Consider the following 26,080-nt stretch of genomic DNA (forward strand, 5'->3'; position numbering starts at 1 on the left):
TATATGTATATATATATAATCTATATATCTATATATATATTTATAGATATATATATATATATATATATATATATATATATATATTTAACCACACAACCATGGGAACTTTTGGTGAAGAGCTATGCTTTGTCTCAAAAGCCAGAAACATAGTAGCCTTCGTATATACACCGAAATCCGGGTATACTAGCGTATGGGCAGTAAATACCCAATTGCACCCGAGTATGGACTGGGATTGCTCTGACAAATTTTGTTCTATTTTAGTCTTGACCATCCAAAGAGCAGTGGGAGTTCTGGCGGTGGTAACACGGTCTGTCCTTATCAGAAATAATAAATTTTCAGTATCTGATGAATTTTACACACACACACACACACACACACACACACACACATATATATAATATATTATATATATATATATATATATATATAGATATGTATGGTATGTATGTATGTATATTAGAAATAACCAATACACAATCACGTGTGGAACAGATCCTGATGTCAGTTAGAAATATATATATATATATATATATATATATATATATATATATATATATATATATTATCTAATAAAAGGAGCCCATAAAAACACCAAAATAGAGAAAAAGTACTATATTTCAGAGACTGCTGTCTCCCTCTCAGGTAGATGAATGAGAAAAGTTCACAGAAAAGGTGGTATTTATACCAAGAGGTCCATCCCACAAACAAGCCATTTAAGTCACCCCCGCTGATAATCTTCCTCTAATCTTCTTAAGGGTTGGTTGAATGAAGACGTTGTCGATGGTGTCCGAAATCCATCCTCCTTTTGAGATGTTCATTACCTGCCTCTCTTTTATTAAGGCCGATTCCATCATTTGACTCTTGTACCGGCAGTTGCTGCTATAAATTACACGTGACAAATTCCAGTTTATTCTATGGTTATGTTCATTTATATGGTTGAAGATAGCCGAGTTCTGTTGTCCATACCTAACTGACCGTTTGTGTTGTATTAATCTCTGGGGAAGGGATTTACCTGTAAATCCGAGTAAGATTGGTCACAGTCCTGGCATGGGATTTCGTATACCCCAGAGTCCTTTGGAGATGTCTTTTGTTGGACGTTAATCAGGGATTTGGCTAAGGTGTTTGGGTAAGTAAATACAAAAGGGTTCGATTTTCCGAGGGGGTTGGTTATTCTCTTAATCGTGTCCAGGTGGGGAATTATTATTTTATTGTTGGGTGTATCTTCTGGTCTTGTCTTTAGGGGGTCGGTAGAAAATTACGTTAGCTTTGTGAATTGCTTTCTCAATTATATGGTCAGGATATTTTTAAAGACGAAAGTTGCTTGCGAATTAGTTCAAATTCTTTTTCCAGGAATTCTGGGGAACAAATTCGTAAGGCTCTTAAGAAACAAGTTACTAGCTACACCTATTTTTGATAGAAATGTCATGATAGCTAAAGTAGTGAATGTATGAAAGTGAGAAACGTTGGTTTTCTGTATATGGTAAATTTGTATTCTGTCGTATCTCTGATTATTAAAACATCAAGAAAAGGAATTTTGTTGTCTGTTTCCCATTCAACTTTAAATTTGATGCTGGGCACTAATGTGTTTAATTTCGAGAGGAATTCATTGAAATTGCCCCACCTATTATCCCAAAATGTTAGGATATCATCCACGTATCTCATCCACAGCATGTTTTTGGGTTTTATTGCATTTATTACTGTAGTTCAAAGTATTCCATGTACAGATTGGCTAGAACAGGACTTAAAGGACTACCCATACTACACCCGAATTTTTTGCTTGTAGAATGATTCCCCGAATGAAAATACGTTATTAGATGCACATAATTCAACTAGCTTTATTATTTTGTCAAGCGCCAATGGGAAATGATCTGAATAGGGGGATAATTTTACCCTTAAAAATTGAAGAACGTCCTGTACTGGTACTTTAGTGAACAAGGAATCTACATCAAGGCTTAAAAGTTTTATGTTGTGAAGTGGTATATGTGCTTCTCTGAATTTGTGACAAAAATCTTCCGAATGTTTAATGTGACTGGGAGAAAAAGTGCCTAAAAAAGGGGAAAGGAGGCCAGCTAACCATTTAGAAATTTTGTAATTGAAAGCACCGGCACATGAAACGATGGGTCTGAATGGAAGATTGTCTTTGTGAGTTTTGGGAAGGCCATAAAAATAGGGTAATTTAGGATTAATTACTTTAAATTTCTCTAATAGTTCAATACTCTTTTTGTCTTTGCCAATTAATCTTACTTTCCGAAAAAATTCTGTGGGAACGTTTTGGAGGGGATTTTTCGTCAGTTTTTCGTATGTGTTTGTGTCGCTAAGGAGATATATATATATATATAAGTAAGTAAGCATTTGTAATTACCTTTAGTAAAAGAGGAAAAAAATCTCGCATGATATGTTACGATAAAATAAATTATAGGCTTACTATTTCTCTCGGCATGTTTAACGAAAAGAAATATATACTTATAAAAGACAAATAATTGAATAAAACATGAATTCCCACGGAACCCCTGGCGATCGTTCACGGAACCGTAGTGTTCCGCGGAACCCCGGTTGAAGATGGCTGTATTAAAGGTTTATGTTATCGATAAAGGTCTTTAACTAATTTAATTGATTTTAACACGTCTGGAATTAAATATTTTCTCATTTGAGATTAAAAAAAAAAAAAACTGAAAGCCATATCGCTAAAAACAATTCACTTGTCTCACTGAACATTAAAATTAAACAACAAAATAATTCTAAGATTTTTATTATAAAATAACAGTAATACATGTTTGTATTAAAAGTAATTACAAAATTAATGATGACATCCTCCATAAGCTCGCTTGTCTCATGTGTTGCTATAGAGGTTATATGGTAACTTAGTGCTAATTTTAAATAAATATATTTTTACAAAGTTCCAAGACCAGTTTTGCTGCATCTACACAATATGCACTATATCTTTATGCTTACAGCAGTAACACAGCTTGATTTTTCTATAAGGTAAAATATACAATTAACAAACCTTCCTGACATAAGTTAGATTTTACGGTATGATGCAAAACGATTTTCCAATTATATAATTGAAATTGCTCTGTCAGTCAAAATGTGTAACACTGCAAGTTCTATATTCTCCAAGATTTTCCTGAAAAAGGATGCTTTACAAATTTTTATTAGTATCACAAAAATAAGGCTTTTTTTCTAAGCTGTTTTTCATATCTTCTAGCGTGAAAAGATTTTGTTATATGCCTCAGTTTTTTTCTCTAATTCACTTTTCTACGTAAAAATACGTAGAAAAGTTTTTTTTCTCTTAATTCCATTTTCTACGTAAAATACAGTTTGACCAACTTTAACTGAAAATTAGTTATATCCTTTTAATTACAGCCGAAAGTTTCTACAGCAATTCTCTTGACAATGGTAAATGTCGAAACATTTCGCATGAGGCATTACATAATGCACACATACACCTTTCTTCAGCAACTCGTATCATTCAAGCTATAGTGTACTCTATTAAATTTTATAAATAATTATTCAGATGGTCCATGTCAGTCATCTTCGCTTCATTTCACTAGACTTCGATGTCGCCGCAATAAATCCACCAAATTTGTTGTTGCTGTTTGATTATGCTGGTCTTGTGCCAGCACGTGCGCTTTCTCGTACGAGCCTCCTCTGATCACTAAGTCAGTCGTTGCTGGAATAATCTCATTGCACTGAGCAATAAGAACTTGGCGTACTGCATCCAGGAATAAAAATCCATTAAGTCTTAGTTCTTCAACTATTTCATTCTCCATTAGTTGAAACCAATGACAACGATGATAAATATTTATAAAAAGTAGTAAGTTTCCTTGCCTATCACAGAACGCTCTGGCTCAGAGCGTTTGGAGTGGCGTTGTTGACATGCGTTTTGACGTCTGGAATAGATAGGGCTGATTAGCTTTAGCTGAAGCCAGCAACAATTTCCTCAAAATCTTATTAGCAGAAAGAACTTAAAAGGAACATGAATGAATTGAAATGCTGTACGTAATTTATGTATTACCTTATATGAAGACAAAAGTATGAGAAATATTTATTAACAATAAACGTGAAAAATTGTAAAATATAAATTCGTCATGAATCATAACCAATAGCAATTTCCAATAGCTATTGATTAGAAGTGTAATGTAAGATACTATTTTTGAGAATCCTAAGAATTCTAAGATTTACCTGAATGTAACAAGAGGTGGTTCCTGAGATTCGTAAGTTTACTGAAGCCTTTGCCGCATACGGGGCATCTGTGAGGCCACTGCCCAGTATGCACGAAGGAGTGGCACCGTAGGTCACCCGGCGTTGGAAAAGACCGCCCGCAGACCTCACATTTGTGGGGTTTGTCCTGTTAACAAGAATGTTTTGGTATCGGTAATAAAAGCAGTTAAGGCCGGGAAACCCCGTTATGAATTGATAATGTTGCGAAAATTCAAGGCAAACTATACCCCTCATTTCCACATATGTCCTTCATTCATCTTTATTTAGATAAAGAGAGGAAGCTAAAGCTTACATGACAGAATACTTAGCCTACCTTGATATGCGTCATCTTGTGGTAGTATAGATTGGAACTGGCCGTGAACCGCTTTCCGCACGAAGCGCATTGATGCGGCTTTTCTCCGCTGTGGATTCTGCGATGGGTGTTTAGCGACGAGCTGGTTGAGAAGCCCTTGCCACATACGTCACATATGTGGGGTTTTTCGCCTGTTGGAAGAAAAACAAGACGCGTAAGTGGAGGTCATTCGTGAATGAGTTCGTCGAACTCATGGCTTTTCAGGGCCGATTTGGTACAATAGTAGATTCACATCAGCCGTGCATTTGACGTCTAGGCTAGTCCCTTACGACGCTCCTAATTGGCTGTTGATAAGCCAATGACAGGGCGGCTGGAAACTCTGTTTCTCGAGAGAGTTCACATAAGCAGGATGTATGTTCCACCTCTCTTGAATGACGTATCCCTCAGGAGAGTTGGAACATACATCCCGCCTATGTGAACTCTCGGGAGAGACTGAGAGTATCCAGCCCTGTCATTGGCTTATCAACAGCCAATCAGGAGCGTCGGAAGGGACTGGCCTAGACATCAAATGCACGGCTGATGTGAATCTACTATAGGTAATGAACTGAAGAAAAACTGCTAAAATAGCAGATTTGTCTTTAGTTTCTGTCTTTTCTTTAATCTTAGTTACGTTGGCGTAATGATTTGTTATAGAAATCGTTCTTTTTCACAAATATACGTTCCTCAAAATGCCGAGTCACCACTGTATAGGATCTGGAAACTACTTTGTCGTTCAGCTAATAAGCGGACAGGAGATGCAACGCTAGCATACATGAAATAATCAATCAAACAATCTTCATGTACCCTACCTGTATGCGTTCTCATATGGCGTTTCAGAAGGCTAGGTCTGTCAAATATCTTGCCGCAGACGTGGCAAGGTAAAAGAGCCCTTTCTCTCGCACGACGGGGAGGCGTCGGCGCCTCCAGGTGCAGACCGGTATCGTACGACTTTGCGAAGTTCTCGTGCTGGATGAAGTTGTCGTGTATTCTGGAAAGTTCGGAAGGAAGATTTGTTTGTTTGGCTAAAAACTGAAACATTCGAGGAATAGCTATGACAGAAAAATTAGTATATTCTAGAAAACAAGATCTGTTAAATGAAAACGGCAAACATATCCTTACCGGATCCTGGTTGTAGGAGTAATAGACTATAGCATAAAAGCACCCGTATTCGAAGTAAGCAATCTGCCGCACTTGCTTCAAAAGCTTCGTGATACTGTGCTTTCCGAAGCCATTATTAGGCCTTGTTTCACCTGTCAAGGTGCATAACCTACCGCAGCTTACCACCGCCGTGTTTAGTATTGCCATGGAAGGGCTTAAAACTTGATTGGCACCGCTGTCTTTTCAGCGAGCTTAGCAAATGATGATAAAAAAAATTCCGTCATCTGTCATCTTAATATATAAGGGTAAATTCGGCCAATCAGCTCTCTCTCTCTCTCTCTCTCTCTCTCTCTCTCTCTCTCTCTCTCTCTCTCTCTCTCTCTCTCTTTCTTCTGGGTGGTTGTCATACCGGAACTTCTAAGATTTCATGATGGCGTTGATACTTATAGAAATATTTATTTAGTTATCTGCTTCACAACTTAAATTATATCCTCCTCCTCTTCTTCTTCTTCTTCTCCTCCTACTCCTCCTCTTCTTTCTCCTCCCTCCTCCCTCCTCCTCCTCCTCCTCCTCCTCCGCCTCCTCCTCCTCCTCCTCCTCCTCCTCCTATCATCATCATCATCATTTTGTTCACCATTATCACAATCGCGAAAACGCGGCAGTAGAAATAAGATAAAAAACAATCAAACAATTATCATAGCAATAGATCTGGCGAATCATGATAACACAGATATAAGGAGGTGATGATGATCTTACCTGAGCAAAGGATCTGCGTAGGATCCCTGCGAGGCATCCGAGGTGGTGCCGCAGGACGAAAAGGACGACTCTGAGGAGACAGACCGACGTTCGTCGCTGTCTAACAAGGATGTCCTTCCTTGCATCAAGGGTTTAGATAAGTCCAGTGGTCCATCTGAGGAATGAGAATTTATTATGTTAGGCTTTTATAGATAAATCCGACCGTAGGATCTCCAAGGTTAAAAGTACTTCACTAATCCATGCAACACCGAGAGTATTAATACTTGCAAATAGTGTGTAAGCCCGTGTAATAGATTAAATCAGTGAAATCACTCAAAGGAAGAGTGAAATATGTCACTTCCCGTCATGGAAGAAAGGAAGCGTCGTGAGAGTACTGTGAAAGGGGCGTATTTTAGCGTAAGGGGAGCATTAATACATGTACTCGAGGGTATAGTATTTCTTTTACATACATCCGTACGTAAATTCATTAACTATTAGATATGAAACCTAGGAATAGATTCCTGACCGGATTGACGAACATCAAGCTATATAATTCCTCATGGCAAATTGTCAAGAATAATACTAATTCTACGACAAAGAATTGTTTCTAGAAAGAGTAAAGAGGAATATACTTGTAGCGGGGATCAAAGAGAAATAGCATCTCGATTCGGTGCAAAGGTATGACAAGAAAGAGAGAGAGAGAGAGAGAGAGAGAGAGAGAGAGAGAGAGAGAGAGAGCCAAGTTTCTCCTTACCTTGCATAAGCGTCTCGACGGCGCGTTTGTAGATCGACGTCGCTACAATTAGTCTAGAGGTGCCAGTCAATTCCATCTTCACTATGTCTCTTGAGGCCGGCGAAAGTAATCCTGGATGAGAGCAAGATGTTACTGCGCTATTTCAAATAATTTGTAAATCAAATACATACAATAGATTAATGGAATGAGTGCAAATTAATTGTATAGAGGAAAAGCTTCTAAATTAGGCCTAACTATATTCCTTCAAAGCCATGTTAGTTAGCTCTTACCTTCTTTCGTCGATAGTTTTGCATCCAGAGGTGGTTTCAGTTTGTCGCTGCAGAGGCTGTGGGAGTTGGGGAAGAAAGGAGGATAGTGGGGATTGCAAGTTGGGGCATAGGGGTAAAAGGGGAGCGATGGAACCAGGGGAAAGGTAGTCGCCAGACTCTCAAATGGCAGCAAGAAGGCGATGATCTCCGTCTCTGGAGGAAGCGTCCTTGAGGAAAAGTGTCAAGTGTTCATAGTTAATAAACAAAGCAATGTACAAACAAGTAACCTGTAGAAGTTACAGATGTTATAACACTTAGATGATTGAATGTATCTCATTTTGAAAACATCAGATATCATTTCTGTAACAAACTCTAATGTTAACTTTTTAATCGAATGCAAAAACGATAAAGGAATAATTGAGACAATTTTAACGGAATACTAATAACCCAGTTCTGTCTTTCCTCCTCCACTCCTACCATCAACAATTAACTAATATCCATGTACATAATTCTCTGCATAGGTGAAACCACGGTCTGATACCTAGACCGTGGGTAAACCAAGGCGCATAGGCCCAAACCATATCATCCCTCGGTCTGTTCGGGAATCGAACGGAGAGTCCTCGTCTTTATACTTTGAAAGCGACCAATTACACCACGAGAACCAATAGCGAGAGAGAGAGAGAGAGAGAGAGAGAGAGAGAGAGAGAGAGAGAAAGCAAGGAGGGTGGGGGTAGAGAAAGCCGCCTTATCTTGTACAGCTGCATTCTTACGGGAAATGTAATATGGCCGACATGTGTAATTGTGTATATTCAATACCTTGACTGTCGTGTCACATGAGCCAATAATTAAATATATTGGAATTAAAAGAAAGTTTTTGGTTTACTAGCAGGAAGCTGTGAGGTAATGGTACGCAAGAAGCGATTCATTATTATTTTCTAATGTGCGTGATATGTTTCCCTGTATTGTAAAGGCTGAAATATTGATTAAAGGAAATAATATTCAAGATTCATTGTGGCCTCCAGAAAGTTTTATTATTTTATTATTTATTATTATTTTATTATTATTATAGATTATTATTATAGTATGGACATAGTTGTATTAAAAGGGACAAGCGTAATCTTTAAGAAGGGTAGGGAAAATACTTTGACCTATTCAGGAATGGGAAATTTGTCCACTAATTCTTATGTTTCTCTTGTGAAAATTCACCAACTAAAATCAATAAGATTATCAGTAATATAAAAATGCGAAATTTTTCTTTTTATCTTCCTCTAAAATTTTGGAAAGAAATTAGGAGAGGACCCCAGTCTAAAAGAGGTTTGCATTCTATTTATAAACTCCTAATACTCCATTAATTAATTTTTATTTTTAGTCATTTAGCTAGTACTCATTTATTTATTTATTTATTTTTATCGTGTTTTTCTATGAAAGCTTGCTTTAATTTGAACGGCCTTCCAAGCCTTTTTTCTGATGATAAGAATATTTCCATATTCAGGTCTCACTCTCATCTTCAGTGCAAACTAAGTGACTTTAGCGATTCAGAACACTGGCAAAAAACAGCATTAGGATCAACGATCATTTTAATCTGTCATATTATCAACTGGAATCCCAAGCCTCATTCCTGGAACGCAGATGGTTACCCAATTCTCCCAGGAAACAGAGCGGGATTGGTGTGAGGTTGCCAGGTTTCGTATCAAGTGCAGGTAATAATGTCTTAAATGTCTCGTTTGCTTAGCTCTCTCGGGCAGGCTATGTAACTCTTGAAGACATACGGTTGTGGTTTACAGTGTCGTCTCAGTTTGCTTATGCAAAAAGCATCTGCTTACACGGGACGTTCTAAGTAAAGCCCTGCCATTCATCTGGAAGCGTCCAGGCAGTTGACAGATTGCATTGGAGAGCGAAAAAATCCTAGATTTAGAAATCCAGGAATGTTACCAGTTAGGCGATTATCCACGTTTCTTATATCTTATTATATTATAAAATGGGCGTTATGTCTATCCGTCCGTCTGTCATTCAATCACGGCCAAACGGCTGGTCCGATGGGCATGAAACTTGGCAGAGTTATAGTGGGGACCCCCAAGATAGTTTATAATGGGGTTTCATCCTATCTCCCACCCTCCTCCGAAGGGGGTGGGGGTGAGAAGGGATTCCCTGAAACGGAGCTGTTTCTGTCTGGTTAACGGGGCTGGCTATGCCCGTACTTAGTTACTTTACGAATTTATCATACATGATAGTTAAAAAACACTAGCGAGTCACTTATATGAAGCAGCAGATGAATATGCTTTTATTAAGGGTTGGTAAATTGTTAGTATAACCAATGGGAATAGCGTGAAAACTGTAACGGGTCCGAAAAGTAATTTGTTTTATTTATCAAAATATTTTCAGTGACTTCGATGACGCTCTATATAAATGAATGTTGGGGCTTATGCATTTCTTATGTTCTTAATTTTTACGCACATTTTTCAATAGATAGCTAATTACACATGGATTTAACTTCTATTCCCAGTGTAGATCTGAAGACAGTCATGAGCAGCGTAGAATAAAGCATATTTTAACACCAAAGGAACGTATCTGTGATGCAATGGATAACTTTTATAATCTACGTACTGGTGACAATTTTTCTGCCGTGTTTATTTCTCATTCTTCTAGTCTTCAATCGCCCATGAATAACTTTCTGGTTTTCAGTCTTCGTTGGCCAACTTTTCAGTTTCAGTGAGTGCACAGCTTTCTGTGGTTTCAGTCTTTGTAGCGAAACTTTGTGGTTTCGAACATCTTTTAAGAAATCTGATTTCAGTCTTTGCTGACTTTTAATCCTTGCTGAACAACTGGATGTTTTCAGTCTTTGCTGGACAAATGTGTTTTCATTCTTTGCTGAACAAATGCACATTTTCAGTCTTTGAAAAGTTATTTTTTGGTTTTCAGTCTTCGTAGAGCAACCTTTAGTTTTCAGGCGTTCTGAAGGAGCGTTTAGGTTTCAGTCGTCATAGAACAACCATTTGGTTTTCGGTCTCTCCGGAACTACTCTTTAGTTTCAGTCTTTGTTGAAAAATCATCTGGCTTATTGTTTTTAAATCTGCTTTTGCTCAAGTTTCCTGTGGTTCTTAATCTTCCTTTGCTCAAGTTTCCTGTGGTTCTTAATCTTCCTTGGATAACATTCTTATTTTAGTCTTTATGGAAAAACCATTTGGTTTTTTAATCTGTGCTGAAAACCCTTTTAGATTTGATCTTCGCCAACAAACCGTCTGCAACCAGTCTCGTTAACAAACATCAGGCCTTTATTGTGTTCTAGAACCCCTTTTCAATATTTGTCAGATAAACTTCCCGTTTCAGTCTTTGATGAACAACCTTTTGTATTCAGCCCTTTGTCAAAATCTCCCTGTTATATTATTTACAAGTAAACCTTCTTGCTTCAATCTTCTGATAACTGTTTTCTGTTTTCATGCTTCGCCGAACGACCCTCAGATTTCACTTGACATCAAAACGACATTTTGGAATTAGTCTGTGCTGAAGTACCCTCTGTTTTCGATCTCGATTCTAATTTCAGTCAGTGCCCTATTACTTGTTGTTTTTAGTGTGTGCCAAAGTGCTGCGTTTTCAGGCTTTTCTGAGCGACCTTCTGGCTCAGTCTTCTTTTAAAAAAAAATTTACGAGAGTTGCTTCTTTGCTTTATTTTTATAGTTACCGTTTAAGGAGCCATAAAGCAACAAAAAAGGGGTCCCCTTTCCTTCTAGGAGATAGGAACGCAAAGAATTAGTGGGTTCATCTTTTTAAGGAAGGAAATGTAGTTGCTGGTTGCTAGGTTTCATTTTACCTTTCTCCTCTCAGCTAAGTGAGTCTTGCAACTAAATGATGGTTCATCTCCTCGTTGAGACATAGACCTTGCTAAGGATTAGGATGACTCTTATTTTATGTACATGAAGGGACTATCTCTGCCTCTCTCTCTCTCTCTCTCTCTCTCTCTCTCTCTCTCTCTCTCCTCATATATATATGTATATATTAATAATGTATATATATATATATATATTATATATAATTATATGATTATTATATAGATATATATACTTAGATATATTAATTTATAGCAAAAGTAGGTGACCAAAAATCAGGTCCATTTAAAAAGTGATATATTATACCTTCAACTGACTACCTCTCCTATTTCTCTTTTAAAACCAAAAACGCGCAAATCTGTAATGAATATCCCGCTCTTCCATTTCATCCTAAAGGATGACAAGTTGTGAAGACTGTCTTCTTATTTTCTAATGTAATAGGAGTCCACTTAAATTGGAATGTTCGAGTTCGTAGCTGCGGTAAACAGGCCAATAGTATTCTAAATTGGTTATTGTGTCGATCGTCTTTTGTTTCAGGCGTCGTATCACTGCCGATCTATTTCTTTGTACTCATTTGTGTCTTACGTGTCGTTTCAAGTTTTGTGTATCGAGATTGGCAATTGTCCGTATATAGGACTATTGGAATGTACTGGGGACGTGCGCTCCTTTCCAGATGCGTAAATGAGAGATTGTGGTAAGAGGTATAAAAAAAATTACGGGAAGTAATATTACTTCGCATTTAATCGCTCTAATTTGGTCTAATAGACACTTTTGAAGACATTGCATTATCAGTGAAAATTGTTATATTTAGTAGTGACTGGTACCTGTCAGGCTAAAATTTTATCTTATCGGCGTAATCGAATGTTGTGGGAAAGAGCGAAGCAACAGGGTTTCTTCCTAATATATAATGAAAACTTTTTTTTGATCTGGACGATAAAGACGGAGAAGGAATAATTCTCGATGTATTCTTCTGGGCATAATAGGTCATTACTAACTTACCAGAAATAATCTCTCAATTGCCTGAATCAATCTCACGTATAACATCGTCACACTTTACTAGTCACTAAAAGTTATTGCTTTGTGAAATTTAGAACAGAGAAGAGACCAGAACTCCATTGTAAAATAACAATAAGAATAAAATTGTTTTAAGCTTGCAACTTTTGTCTGCGACTAAATTTCTTCCTTCAATACTTGCAAGAGGGTTTGGGATTTTTAGTGAACTTGAATTGTTTGAGTGTTGGGCTATTGCAAATAGAAATTGTCGAGATTTTTTCTCTCTCGCTGACAGTAAACTAACATAAAAACGTTTGGATATAGGTAAAGTCCTATGATATTAGTTCGTAATGACTCGTGTGGAATATGGTAAAAATTCATTGACCTTTATGAGATAGTAATTTATGAAAGGAGAGAGAGAGAGAGAGGAGAGAGAGAGAGAGAGAGAGAAGAGAGAGAGAGAGAGAGATTAGCACCGTTAATAAGCTTACCTGGGTTGCATTTACCGTAAGATGGTATAATCGTCGATATTGTATCGACTTGTTATTTTTGTTGTCAATTTTTATCAAATATTTGGGTTTCGTTTAGTTATTTTGTGTCAAATGATTTGGCGTTTTGTTGTTTTAACTTAGAAAATGTTTGATTTTCTCTTGTTTTTATCAGTTACATGATTTTGTCCTCTGCAACTCTTGCCTGTCGGACTCTCTTGATTTATTCTGGGATTTTGTTTTTTATCTGCCATCAAATGATTTTGTCTTCTGTTGTTAAATACCATCAAACTATTTGGTATTGTTTCCTTTTAGTTGCTCTCTGTTATTTACCGACTATTTATCGAATACTGATACTTAATTTTGTTATGACTGAGAAAATGACCTTTCTTACCTGATGACCGTGAAGGTGATGGTGTTGTGGGAGGGCAGAGTACCCACTACATTCACCTGAGGAGTGTAATGGGGCCAGATGGTGAGGAACCTCACCCAATTGCACTCCCTCACCGAGCAGACTCCTCCGCTCATTCCGTTCTCGACTCCGGCCGCGTCGTCTGCTGCAGCGCCTACTGCAGGAGCACCATCTCGCAGCCTCTCGTAGCTCCCCCAGGTGTGTCTCGGCTGATGATGGAAACAGTAAGGTTGAATGAAGGAAGGAAATGTTGCATATTCGTTGTTAACGAATTCATGACTTACGAAATGACTAGGCTGATGCAATTGCAGTTTAGGTGTGTTACTGTTTCTGAAAATTTGGTCATGATAAATAAGTAAGGTAACGTGTAAAAGTAAATTTAATTTACTTTTACACTTTTTACACTTACTTATACAAGGAAACTCGACTCTGTGAACAGATTGAAGTTTTATTAGTCGGAAAAGTACGCTTGACTTATCTTGAAAGTAAAACTGATTAATTAGAGGTAAACTTCGTTACAAAGCAATGTCAGCTTGAGTGCATAAAAAGAGTGAATCTGATTGCTTATAAAAGTGCGTTATCTAGTAGGAAGATCTTATCCTCTGTCACTACTTCTAACAGGAAGTAGTACGCAGGAGGAGGCGTTTCTTGTTATTATTATCATTATTATTCTGCGAAAATCGTAATCATCGGATTAATTACTTCAACGACTGTACTTTCCTTCCCAGACTAAGCTTTAGAACTCTGCTAATGCTTCTGTTTTGCCGACATATAAACTTCCTTCCTTCAAGGGACAGCAATATCGCTGACTTGGTGGTTATGCCCCTTAGCCATTCCTTCTTTTTAGTTTTCTTGCTTTCATCAACTTGTCTATTGAAGGGCTTCAGGCTGACTGTGTGACTGACGTTTGCACCTGAGAACAGTTTCAGCAAGACACTCCATTCTTAGGTAGGCTTCATATCTAACGGGTTGATTGATTTGAGTGTTTAGGAAATATTTCGCGTCGCAAATTTCAGGGTCACTGACACTTATCGTAATGTCTCGAGTATAAAAGGCCCATTAAAACACTCTGGTTTAAGGCTAAGGACTATATTTCGGTGGACTAACTTCTCCCCTTATCAAGTACTTGATAAGGGTGGCAGTTAGTCCACCGAAATATAGCCCTTAGCTGTAAACCAGAGTGTTTTAATGGGCCTTTTATACTTGAGACGTATCCTGTTTTAATAGAAGAATTTATTTACTATCATTGTGTATATAATAATCAAGTTGGGAGCAAAGTCATCAACCTTCTTCTCTACATCTTTCCCATAAATTTTAGATGAACGCGCAACAAAACAACAACTTAGCGAAATGAGGGTCTTCCTAGGCGCTTCCGTAAAGCGCAATTATAATTCCCTCCTGAACAAACAGATGAAATGGGCAGACGAATGCGCCATTCAAAATAGCTTCCACGTGGGAAATCATTAACAATTTCTACCAATAGGAATCCGATCCGCCGAGTGAAATCGAACCTTCCAGAAGCGGTTTAGCAAACAATGGGTGATCTAGTTTCGTCTGTCTTGACGACTAAGGTGTGACCGACCAAAACCTGATGAACTGCCAACCTGGACGAGTGCTGGCATAGATGGAGGCTGGGTATCTCATAGAGAAAGAGAGACAGGTGGATTGAGGAAGAACATGGGTATAGTAATTTGATGATGACATCCAAACCCTTATTGTTGTTGGAAATGAAACTTCGGGTTGAATGGACAGGTGCGTAATTTAACTTGGCAGTCCATCAAACCGCTGATCCGTAACTCGTAACTATTCGTTGAAGTCATTTTGTCCACCCTGATTTGATCCAGTAGTTTGATGCGTTGATGATTAATCATTTCCACTCTTTAGTCCCCTATTTCTTTGGTTTCTCCTTGGATGCTCCAAGTTTTCACATCTTTGTGATTTCTTGGGGCAGTTTATTGAATACTGCGTCTCTGAACAACTTTCTTGTGTGAGCAGAAAGAGACATACTTTGAAAAGTAAGAGCAATAGTCGGTCATTTTAAACAGCAAAAGTGACACGGCAGTAATGCACCGTGAAGCGTTGGAGAATTAAATATTTAGAAAGTTTCACAAAAAAGGAGGCAAGTTAGAATCGTATTGCTTAATTTAGAAGAGGTTAATTTTGTAAACTAAAAAGGCATAAATTTACAGAGATTTGTTAGTATTTCTCCAAGATAAAGATCATTGTAAAAATAAGGCGAAAAAGAAGTAAAACTAGGAAGTTGAAAACCGTATCATACGAGGAAGCAGAAATGGTTAGGCAAGGGCTAACTAGCTCAAGAGGCACTGGCAGTTGACTCGAAGTCTGAAGAAGTCTGAAGTGTTCATCTCAAGGAAGACTTAGGGCGGTATAGGATAAAGAGACCTGAATGGTAATTATAGTAATTTCGGGGAGATTTGTGTAAATTATACCTTCAGTGGGGCTCATTATAGCATCGTCAGTATGGACCAGCATTCCATCAATTAAGAAACACCTTAATGCACCCGTTTTAAAGAATTCTATTGTAGACATAACGTTTATCAAAGCTGCATATTTAGATATCAAAGAATTATGACTTCTTCACCACTGATAAAAACAATTCTTGTAATGCCGCGCAAATAAGTCACAGAACTCGTAATACCAATAATAGAATCTGTATCCTTATAATTAGTACAGTAAGCCACCTGTACTTACAGATTTATGGAAAAAAATAAAATGAAATATCAAATCCTAAATGTAATCGCAAACAGAACGTTATCGGTGAAGAAACTTAAGTTTTCAAATACAAGTGTTTGGTTATAAATGTGTAAGAAATGATTACAAATAATGTTATCACAAGATGACATTACGTAACGGCCTTTATAACAATATACCAAATTACTGAATGACTAAATTTAAAGTTTTTTATTTTATTTTTTTATTTTCTATTTTTTATAGTGACCTCATATGTATTTTGACATTGCAGCAAAATGTACGAAACTTAAGTATTTAAGAGACATGCCGGACCCATGTTCCACATTCATACCAACTACGCCTACAAGTAAAGAGTATAAATTTCTTTATGAATGTCTTCTTTAATGTAAAAGCTGGAGTAAACAAGATGGCAAGAAAGACGCAGCTATTCAAGAGCGGCTCTGATACTATAAACACTGTATTCAAGAAAATAATGAACTATAAGTGACACGTAAGAGAAGGACTCGGCTTCCAGACCACATGAGGGCAGATGATTTTGATACCATTAGTTGAAGGACTCTTGGAGAGATAGTGACCGTATTCTTTATACCATTGCTCATGTGCCTCATGATAGCATCAGTTATGAAGTTAATTACTTATGAGTAATGAAATTCACAGTAACACCAAAGATAAGACCTTTTGCAATGGAAGGATTAGGACCCGTTGTATTATATTCAGCAGCACCAGCCTATGTTTACCGTCACATTTCCATTACATTTTCGTTCAGGCCCCATTTATCTTTAAGTCAAAGATTCAGTCTTTTGTACATTTGCGTAAAGTCGTTATAGCAAAATGAAGATCAAACGGCGAAGTTTTCATAGTTTTCTAATGACATCCTGCTTATTCGTGTTTTATTGATTGATTTATTTATTTATTTATTTATTTATTTATTTCATCCCCTCTGTAACAGGTAAGCATGCTCTCTCTCGGATAGACTAATAAGTCTTTGAGACATCCTGATCCTTGTAACTCCTCATCATTTTAGGCTACACCTCTGTCTGAAATATCGTTCCCGATTTATTTAAACGAAAAATTATTTTCTCTGCAATTCTGATACAGATTGTATTAAATTTTTATTGCAAATAAACACGGAAATGATAGTTAAACTATGAGTGCAGGTCCCGTAGGGTATTGCATACTACACCGGTTATTTGTGTTATTAATTTAGTATTAATTTGGATGTTTGGTTTTTTATGCAAAAAGCAACGTTGATAGACATTTTAATACCAAGACCTTTATTCTAGAAGCAGAGAGATGAGAGCGAGAGAGAGAGAGAGAGAGAGAGAGAGAGAGAGAGAGAGAGACTCGAAGTTCTCTCAAAACAACAAACGGGTTAAGCAGTCAAGTTTCTTAAGGACCAATTACCTTCCTATCAGTAACTTTATACTGGCTGTCACATATGGTCACGCGATGCGTTATCACTTTCTTAATTATGTCTGTAACGTTGTCCCGTTAGTTAACGTACGTTTTTCCACGTGCGCAGTTCTTGGCATCTTACTTTTGTGAGGTTTTCTGGTCTCTGTCGGTCTTGCGTGGACGTATATAGTACCAGGAAAAAAAACCTGAGTTGGGACAATAACAACCCTTTGATGAGGTTAACTGCACAACATGGGAAGTAATGTTCGAGGGAGCTATTCCTTTCTTTCTCTCCATGCTATTATTATTATTATTATTATTATTATTATTATTATTATTATTATTATTATTTTATTATTATCATTATATTATTATTATTATTATTATTATTATTATTATTATTATTTTATTTATTATTATGCATTTATTGCTGTCAAGATGAACCAGATACTCCTAAACGTGAAGCCTTTTTAGGCTTTGCATAGAAACATGTCCTCTTTTGGACCATTCCAGTAAGGAGAAGTATGATTTTTCCAGGAACCAGGTGGACTCCTTCACGTGAAACCTTTTTTGGCTTTGGTTACGAACAAACATGCTCTTTCTTTAGACCATTTCGAGTCGGGGGAAATATGATTCTTCCTACAAATGAGCCTGAGAGAGCATTTGCAGCTGCCTGCGTGCTTTACTCCTTGCAGTATGTGTGAGGCGTAACCGCTGCAAATGCCGTCGATGGCTGTGAGGTTAGCCGCAAGATCTGCGGAGAGATCTCGGGTGACATAGATGTGCGAGCCCTTTGCCACCGCAACCTGGAGCACTTCACACGCATCTTATCTCGAGATAAAAAAAAATTAAAAAGAAAAGATTAATTAGAAGTTCTTGTTACTACGGGCATCTTGGTTTAACATCAAACCGATAAACTCGTCAAGTCCAGATTGGTCTTGAAAGAGTCGACTTCATCAGGCGAGAAATTATCTTTTTCCGGTAAGCTTTTTTTTTTTTTTTTTTTTTTGCGGTCTTCAGAAGGCGTAAAACAGGACATTTTCGAACCTCTTTATCCTCTCGCCTTTTCATCCACTTGGTGTGGATTTACATGTTTTTATAGCAGCATGGCAAAGACAGTGCAAACTTACAAGACTCATTATAAATTTGCCGAGAAACAAATTGCTTTAACGGTGATTTATATACATTCATAAAGCTATATATATATATATAGATATATATATATATATATATATATATATATATATATATATATATATATATATATAATTTCAATGTAGCACGAAAGTCCACGTGCTTGAAAATATCATAAGATCTACGTAGAAAGGCGAGTGAAAATCGGAACTTGGAATAAGTACTTCCGTAGTACGAAAGTACCTGTTCAAAAACGCGGCTTTCTTTCGCGTTCTTACGTGGATTTTATGAATTGTTCTGGGAAAGCTAAATTCTCCTTTCCTTGTTTTACACATATCAGTATATATATATATATATATATATATATATATTATATATATATATATATATATATATACATATATGTGTGTGTGTGTGTATATATACTGATATGTGTAAAACAAGGAGAATTTAGCTTTCGAAGAAAAATTAAAAGTTCAAGTTTTCCAAGAGTGGCGAAAATTTAGGCTTCCAGGAAAAATAGCGGAGATTTTACTCTCCGAAAACAGAATGCCGAAAATGTAGCTTTCCGAGATAAATATATAGAGCTTAGCTTTCTATGAAAAAATTCTGGGACTAGCTATCCCGAAAGAATCGCGATAATTTAGCTTTCCAAAGCAAATTGTGGGATTTAGCTGTCCAGAGAAAATCAACAAATTTTAACCTTTTAAGCAGAAAAATTTAGCTTTCTAGGCAGTGTGAGATAATGTAGCTTTGTAAGAAAAACTGCGAAAGTTTAGCTTTATCAAGAAGAGGCTAATGCATTCTGCGTATGTGAACTCTCGAGAGAAACTGAGTTTCCAGCCTTGTGATTGGCTTATCAACACCCAATCAGGAGCGTCGTAAGGGACTGGCCTAGACATCAGATGCACGGTTGATGTGAACCTACTATAGTAACGAAAACTTAGCTTTCCAGGAAGACTTATGAAAACTGTCAACTATAATCTTGGTTAGTTTCACTCTTTTTTTCAGAAGGCTCAAAATCAAGTCAGAGAAAAAGGAGAGTTAATTTTTGGCTCAACCCAGACGTTGCAACTTGACGGAAAAGTGAAACGGCCTAGAAGATTTTTTGTAGAGGCTGAATGAATTGAATAAATAATTTAGGTCCAAGGCCAAGCAATGGAGGACATTCAGAGCTATCATGAAATTGACAGTAATACGGTTTAAAAGGGGTAACAGGAGAAAACCTCATATCTCGCAGTTGCACTATGAATGAATTGTTAGCAAAGGGTGGAAAGTAAGATGGAAGAAAGAGAATATGAACGGAGGTAGAGTTAAAGGAACGGAAGGGTTTGCTGCTAGGGGCTGAAGGCACGCTGCAAAGAACCTTAAGGAATGCAGGAGGTGCACTCACGGGACTATTCTCCTTACGGGTTTTGTTGAGACTGTTGTTGTTGTTGTTGAAGATTAAGCTGGCCTTATGCCAGCACGGGCTGTTGCTCATAGAGCAGCCCGTAGAAATGTGGAGACAGACAGACAGACAGACAGACAGACAGACCTTACCTTACAGACCTTACAATTCGTTCGGGTTGCCCCAGGTCCCTCAGTGTGAGGCGCCTCTAATGTCTACCAGAGAGTTGCTAGTACATCTTCCGGTATATTTTGCATCTTCAATCTTGGATGGTCTGGGATGCAGTTTAGATATTTGTCGAGCTTATTCTTAAACACATCTACGCTCACTCCTGATATATTCCTCAGATGAGCTGGCAACGCATTGAATAGACGCTGCATTATCGATGCTGGTGCGTAGTGGATTAATGTTCTGTGTGCTTTCCTTATTTTTCCTGGTATAGTTTTGGGCACTATTAATCTACCTCTGCTTGCTCTTTCTGATATTTTTAGTTCCATGATATTTTCTGTTATTCCTTCTATCTGTTTCCATGCCTGAATTATCATGTAGCATTCTCTTCTCCTTTCTAGACTATATAATTTTAAGGATTGTAGTCTTTCCCAGTAGTCTAGGTCCTTAACTTCTTCTATTCTAGCTGTAAAGGACCTTTGTACACTCTCTATTTGTGCAATATCCTTTTGATAGTGTGGGTACCATATCATATTGCAATATTCAAGTGGACTACGAACATATGTTTTATAAAGCATAATCATGTGTTCAGCTTTTCTTGTTTTGAAGTGCCGTAACAACATTCCCATTTTTGCTTTACATTTTGCCAACAGAATGGCTATTTGATCATTGCATAACATGTTCCTATTCATCATCACACCAAGGTCTTTAACTGCTTCCTTATTTGTGATTGTCTCATTATTAGGTCCCCTATATGCATATAGCTTTCCTTCTCTGTCTCCATAATTTATTGATTCAAATTTATCAGAGTTAAATACCATCCTATTTACCTCTGCCCAATCATATACTTTGTTAAGGTCTCTTTGTAGAGCGTTCCTATCTTCATCACAAGTAATTTCTCTACTTATTCTTGTGTCATCAGCGAAACTACTCACTACCGAATCCTTAACATTACTGTCTATGTCTTCAATCATAATAACAAACAATATTGCAGCTAGCACCGTACCTTGTGGCACACCGGATATTACCTTGGTTTCATCCGATTTCTCATCGTTTGCAATAACTATCTGTTTTCTGTTGTGTAAAAATTCTTTTAACCATCTTCCTACTTTATCTACGATATTGTGTTTTCTAATTTTCTTTGCTAATATATTATGGTCTACTTTGTCAAAAGCTTTTGCAAAGTCTAGATAAACCACATCTGTTTCATTTCCGCTTTTCATATTTTTGAATATGTTCTCACGGTGGACTAACAGTTGGGTTTGTGTACTTTTTCCGGGTACGAAACCGTGTTGTCCTATATTAAACAAATTATTTTTTATTAAATGTTTCATAATATTTTTCTTCATTACCCTTTCATACACTTTCATAATATGTGATGTTAGACTCACAGGCCTATAATTACTTGCCTCTAGTCTTGATCCACTTTTGAAAGTAGGGGTGATATATGCTAATTTGTGCTCATCATAAATCTTGCCTGTATCTACACTTTGTCTTAATAATATTGCAAGTGGCTTTGCGATAGAATGAACTACTTTCTTTAACAAAATAGCAGGGACTCCATCCGGCCCTGCAGCAGCTCCATTTTTAATTTCATTAATTGCCTGCACAATATCAGCTTCATTAATTTCTATGTCAGCTAAATATTCACTATTTTCGTCCCTTACTTCTATATCATTATCTTCATTATCTATTCTAGGGGTGAATTCTCTCTTATATCGTTCTGCCAGTATGTTGCAAATTTCCTTTTTTTCATTCGTTAATCTCCCTTCAATTCTCAGAGGGCCTATTTCTATTCTTCTTTTATTCATCTTCTTCGCATATGAGTATAATAGTTTGGGGTTTTGCTTGACATTTAATAGGGTTTTTTCTTCCAAGTCCCGTTTTTCATTTTCTTTTGATTGTATAATCTTTTGTTCTGCATTTTCTATCTTACTTTTTAGTTCTATAACTTTCCATGCATTTTTTTTCTTTTGCAAGACCTTTTTTCCACTTTCTGATTTTCTGGAACAAGATCCTTCTGTCTCTTGGTATGCATGAATGATGTTTACTTTTCTTCTTCGGTATATATTATCCACTATTTTCTCCAATATTTTATATAATATCTCCGTATTTACCCTTATGTCATCACTTACGAAAATGTTATCCCAATCTTTGTTTAATTCTTCATTAATTTCTGACCATTTTATATTTTTACTGTAGAAGTTGTATTTTCCATATCCTTCCCACATTTTCATTTCTTGCTTATCTCTATTTTCACTTGCTTTGGAATGAACTGTTAATTCTATGACATTATGATCTGAAATACTCGCATTATAAACTATTATTTCTGTAACATAATTCATCTCGTTCACAAATACTAGGTCTAAAGTATTTTCCTTTCTTGTTGGCAGGTGATTTATTTGTTGAATGTTGTATTCTAGTAGCATATCTAATAGCTTTTCAAATTGCCTCTTATCTTCTGCACTACTATTACTCTCTTTTTTATACGTATAAGTACAACCACAGTCTCCTATTCGTTCTTTCCATTCTACGAAAGGAAAGTTGAAGTCACCAGATAGGAGAATAGTCCAGTCCTTGTGATTTCTACATATATCATCCAATTTTTCAATTATTAAGTCAAACTCTTTAGTATTAGGAGGTCTATATATTACTATGTTCATCAATTTTTCAGATTCAAATTCTACCGCTATTAGTTCACATTCTGAGTTACTATATTTCTCATATATTTTTCCTTGTTTTTTGTCTTTCCCATATATTGCGGTTCCCCCTTGATTCCTATTTTTTCTATCTGATCTATAAGTTTGGAACCCTTTTATTTAATCATCATTCCCAGTCTCTTGGGAATACCAGGTTTCACTTATATTCATTATATCTATTTTCTTTTCATTTTGGGTTAGTTCTTCTAAGTACTCTATTTTTCTTTTTGAGTTACTCGTAACTAACCCTGCGCATTCATCACTATGATGGTTTGCGTGTTTTCTCCTTCATTTAATATTGGTAGTAATAAGGATTTTCCCATGTCTCTTTCCTGTTCTGGTATGTTGTTCTTTTTTTCATTTCCAGAAATTCTGACATTAAAAAATCCAACTTTTCCATAATATTTGATCTTCCTTCATCATAATTATTCATTTTGTTGTCTGAATCTGCAATTTTTTCTCCGTTTCTGCAATATCCTCTTGCATAATAAATACAGTTATTATCTCTTGAGTAGAATTTCGGAGCTGATGCTTTGAAATTTTTTGCTGACACCTCTGCATATCTCATTGGTGGTTTGCTTTTCTCTTTTACCTGATATTCTTGATTTCTCTCTTTATTTGTTTCTTTCTTATTTTGGATTTTATTACTTGGTTGGTTATTTATTTGATTATGATTCATGGCTACAGGGTGCATATATTTGCATTTTTTGTCGAACTTACATCCTTTTCCTTCTTTTAGGTTTTTACATATTTTTGGATGTAGATCTCTGCAATCATCCCCATAGCCATCTAAGTATGCACATTTACCATATATTTCATAGTTTTGACATACCTTAGGATGTTTGTAGTAACATCTTTCTCCAAATCTGCAATTCCCTCTTTTCAAAAGGTTGCAGATTTTGTCTTTCTTGTCTATTTTTTCCTCTTTCCCGTCATTGTGTAGATCTGGGTAGAGCCTCTTCGGGATTTGCTTTTCTGTTGTCATATCGTAATTTATTTCTTCGTAGGTATGCTGCTTTATTGCCTCATATGTAGTATCAATGAGTATCTCTGCATCCATACTTTTATCTTGTTCTTTGTTTTCCTTATTTTTTTCTGTCATTTCATTTTTGTTTACTTCTCTTCCGTTTTCCTCTTCTTCTTTTTCTTCTTCTTCTTCCTCTTCCTCTTCTTCTTCATCCTCAACTATTTGTACATTCAATCTTGATTTAATAACATTGTCTATCCATGATAGACATGTTGAACAAAAAATTCTTGTATCTTTTCTCAAATCTTGCATTACCTCAGCACACTGTGGATGGGTCGGAATGTTGCATGCAGCACATTTTCTGATTAGGTTTTGTGGACTGACTATGCTATACCAAACCTTACACAGTTTGCATGCTTTTGGCATTCTTTTTCCTAATGCATCAATTAGGATATTCACAAGATTCACCTTATTCATTTTCTTTGTCGGAATATGTTGGTTTATGTATATTTTCTTTATGAGTCTCTTGACCACTTGGATTTTATTTGGAACTTCTTCAATTATTTTCAAGATGTTTTCATTAGATTTGTTCCAGTTTGAAGGATTATATCCTTCTAATATATCTATGATGCTTTGTATCTTTTTGGTTTGGGACTGTTGCTGATTTCATAGATGAGAAATGCCAGTTCCCTTCCTGCTACCTCATCGTATTGCGAATCTGCCAAGCAAGCTAAATTACGCCACCTTTTCCCGCAGTTGGAACTTACTGCCATCTTGTTCTGATTTCAGTATTACACTTGTTAAACTAACTTAGAAGACGCTTTATCCTACTATTTTCACACTAATCTTATCACCGATAGTTCACGAACACTTCTAGATATTTCTCAAATTCTAGTCGTATGTTAAACTTGTGATATCTGTTGATTAATCTGACTTCACGCGGGTACGTCTCACCAAGCAAGATGGCTACTACGAGAGAGACAGGCGGGAAGGTAGACAGAGAGTAACTAACACCTCCTGTGAATTCCAGAAAAACCCGAGTTCTCTCTCACCCCGAAGGGAAATTCTGGACAATCTAGATCACATTTCCCTCCGAAAGATCGTCTTTCCTCGCAACAGGGGAATAATGAAGATCCAGTGTCTGTAAATTTCCATATAGGCCTAACTAGGCACCCTGGGTCTCTGCTTTCACTCCGTGGGAATTGATTGGCGTTTTTTCATGAGAAACTTTCATTGATATATTCTCTCTCTCTCTCTCTCTCTCTCTCTCTCTCTCTCTCTCTCTCTCTCACACACACACACACACACACACACACACACACACACACACGCACACTAACTGGCCAACTAGGCACCGGGCTCGATCGTAACATAAATATGAAAAGACTGATAATAGATAATATTTAGTACTTTTGAACTTTTTTTTTCCCATTCTACGTCTTTTTTTAATGAATGAAAAAAAATAATTGATAGTTTCTTGAAAAAAAAAATCCTTTTTCTTCGCGTAACGGATACGTTGTCAATTATGATTACTTTTAGCACGTTAAAGAATTGATTGTAAATGGTAAAAGTAACTCTTTTTAACCTGAACTATTAACATCGATCAGCAATCAGTTGGACGAATACTTTATCGTGAGCACCATCGTGAAATCTGTAGTGGAAACCAATACTAGTCCGTAAACTACATATTTTATAAAATTCATGTTATATATATATATATATATATAATATATATATATATATATATATATATACATATATATATATATATATATATATATATATATATATATATATATATACATAGCATATCAAAGTACCGATCTGTTTCTGTCCGTGACTTGTTTTACAGCAATTTCGAGACGTCAAAATATATCATGTCAGTTTTAGACTTGGGTCCGATTTACTGGGTCATTATTCAGCTTGAGTTGGGTCTCTCTTTGTCAGTTTAATCCATTCATTTTTCGTCAGGTTAAGCTGCCTTCAGTATATCCTTCATTTCATTTAAACCAATATTTGTTCTGGTCATGATCATTCTTTGGTACATTTATTTATTTTTTGTTTGTTGGTGTAACTACGTTCTGAAGGAGTATAGCGTATCAAGTTTCTGAGCCTGACTCGTCACTCAGAACTAAATAAAAAATTCTTTGTGTAAACTAATTCTGTGGTTTACAGTCTCTCTGTCTCTCTCCCTCCTCTCTGCTCTCTCCTTCTCATCCTCTTCGATCTTCTCTTCTCTCCTCTCTCTCTATCTCTCTCTCGTCTCTCTCCTCTCTCTCTCTCTCTCTCTCTCTCTCTCTCTCTCAGTACTTACTCTTATTATTGTCCTTTTTCATGTTTTTTCAAACAACATATTTTTCCGCTTTATTATTATCACTGTTTCGTTTTATCCTGTTGTTAAACATTCAAATATGCGAAATATTTTAACTCGGGAAGATTTTCTCCCCCATTTTTCGTAATTTTTTTAAAGTATATTTCATACATAGTATTTTGTTGTGAACTAAATGAATT

The 26,080-nt window shown here is 36.5% G+C and overlaps 2 protein-coding genes across 3 annotated transcripts in view; one reads left to right on the forward strand and one right to left on the reverse strand.

Moving 5' to 3' along the window:
- The window catches only part of LOC135224533 (proteasome assembly chaperone 1-like), a 300,715-nt gene that overhangs the window by 69,756 nt on the left and 204,879 nt on the right, over positions 1-26,080 (forward strand). The gene's annotated exons all lie outside the window — the stretch shown is intronic.
- LOC135224473 (zinc finger protein 239-like) lies at positions 3,534-7,255 on the reverse strand. The gene is made up of 6 exons (XM_064263478.1): positions 7,140-7,255; positions 6,407-6,560; positions 5,362-5,540; positions 4,535-4,704; positions 4,183-4,348; positions 3,534-3,890 (listed from the first exon to the last, which is right to left on the reverse strand). The coding sequence occupies exons 1-6, from the start codon at positions 7,213-7,215 to the stop codon at positions 3,832-3,834; spliced, it is 804 nt and encodes a 267-aa protein (XP_064119548.1). The 5' UTR covers positions 7,216-7,255; the 3' UTR covers positions 3,534-3,831.

Source organism: Macrobrachium nipponense, chromosome 20, assembly GCF_015104395.2.
Source record: "Macrobrachium nipponense isolate FS-2020 chromosome 20, ASM1510439v2, whole genome shotgun sequence".
Lineage (NCBI taxonomy): Eukaryota > Metazoa > Arthropoda > Malacostraca > Decapoda > Palaemonidae > Macrobrachium > Macrobrachium nipponense.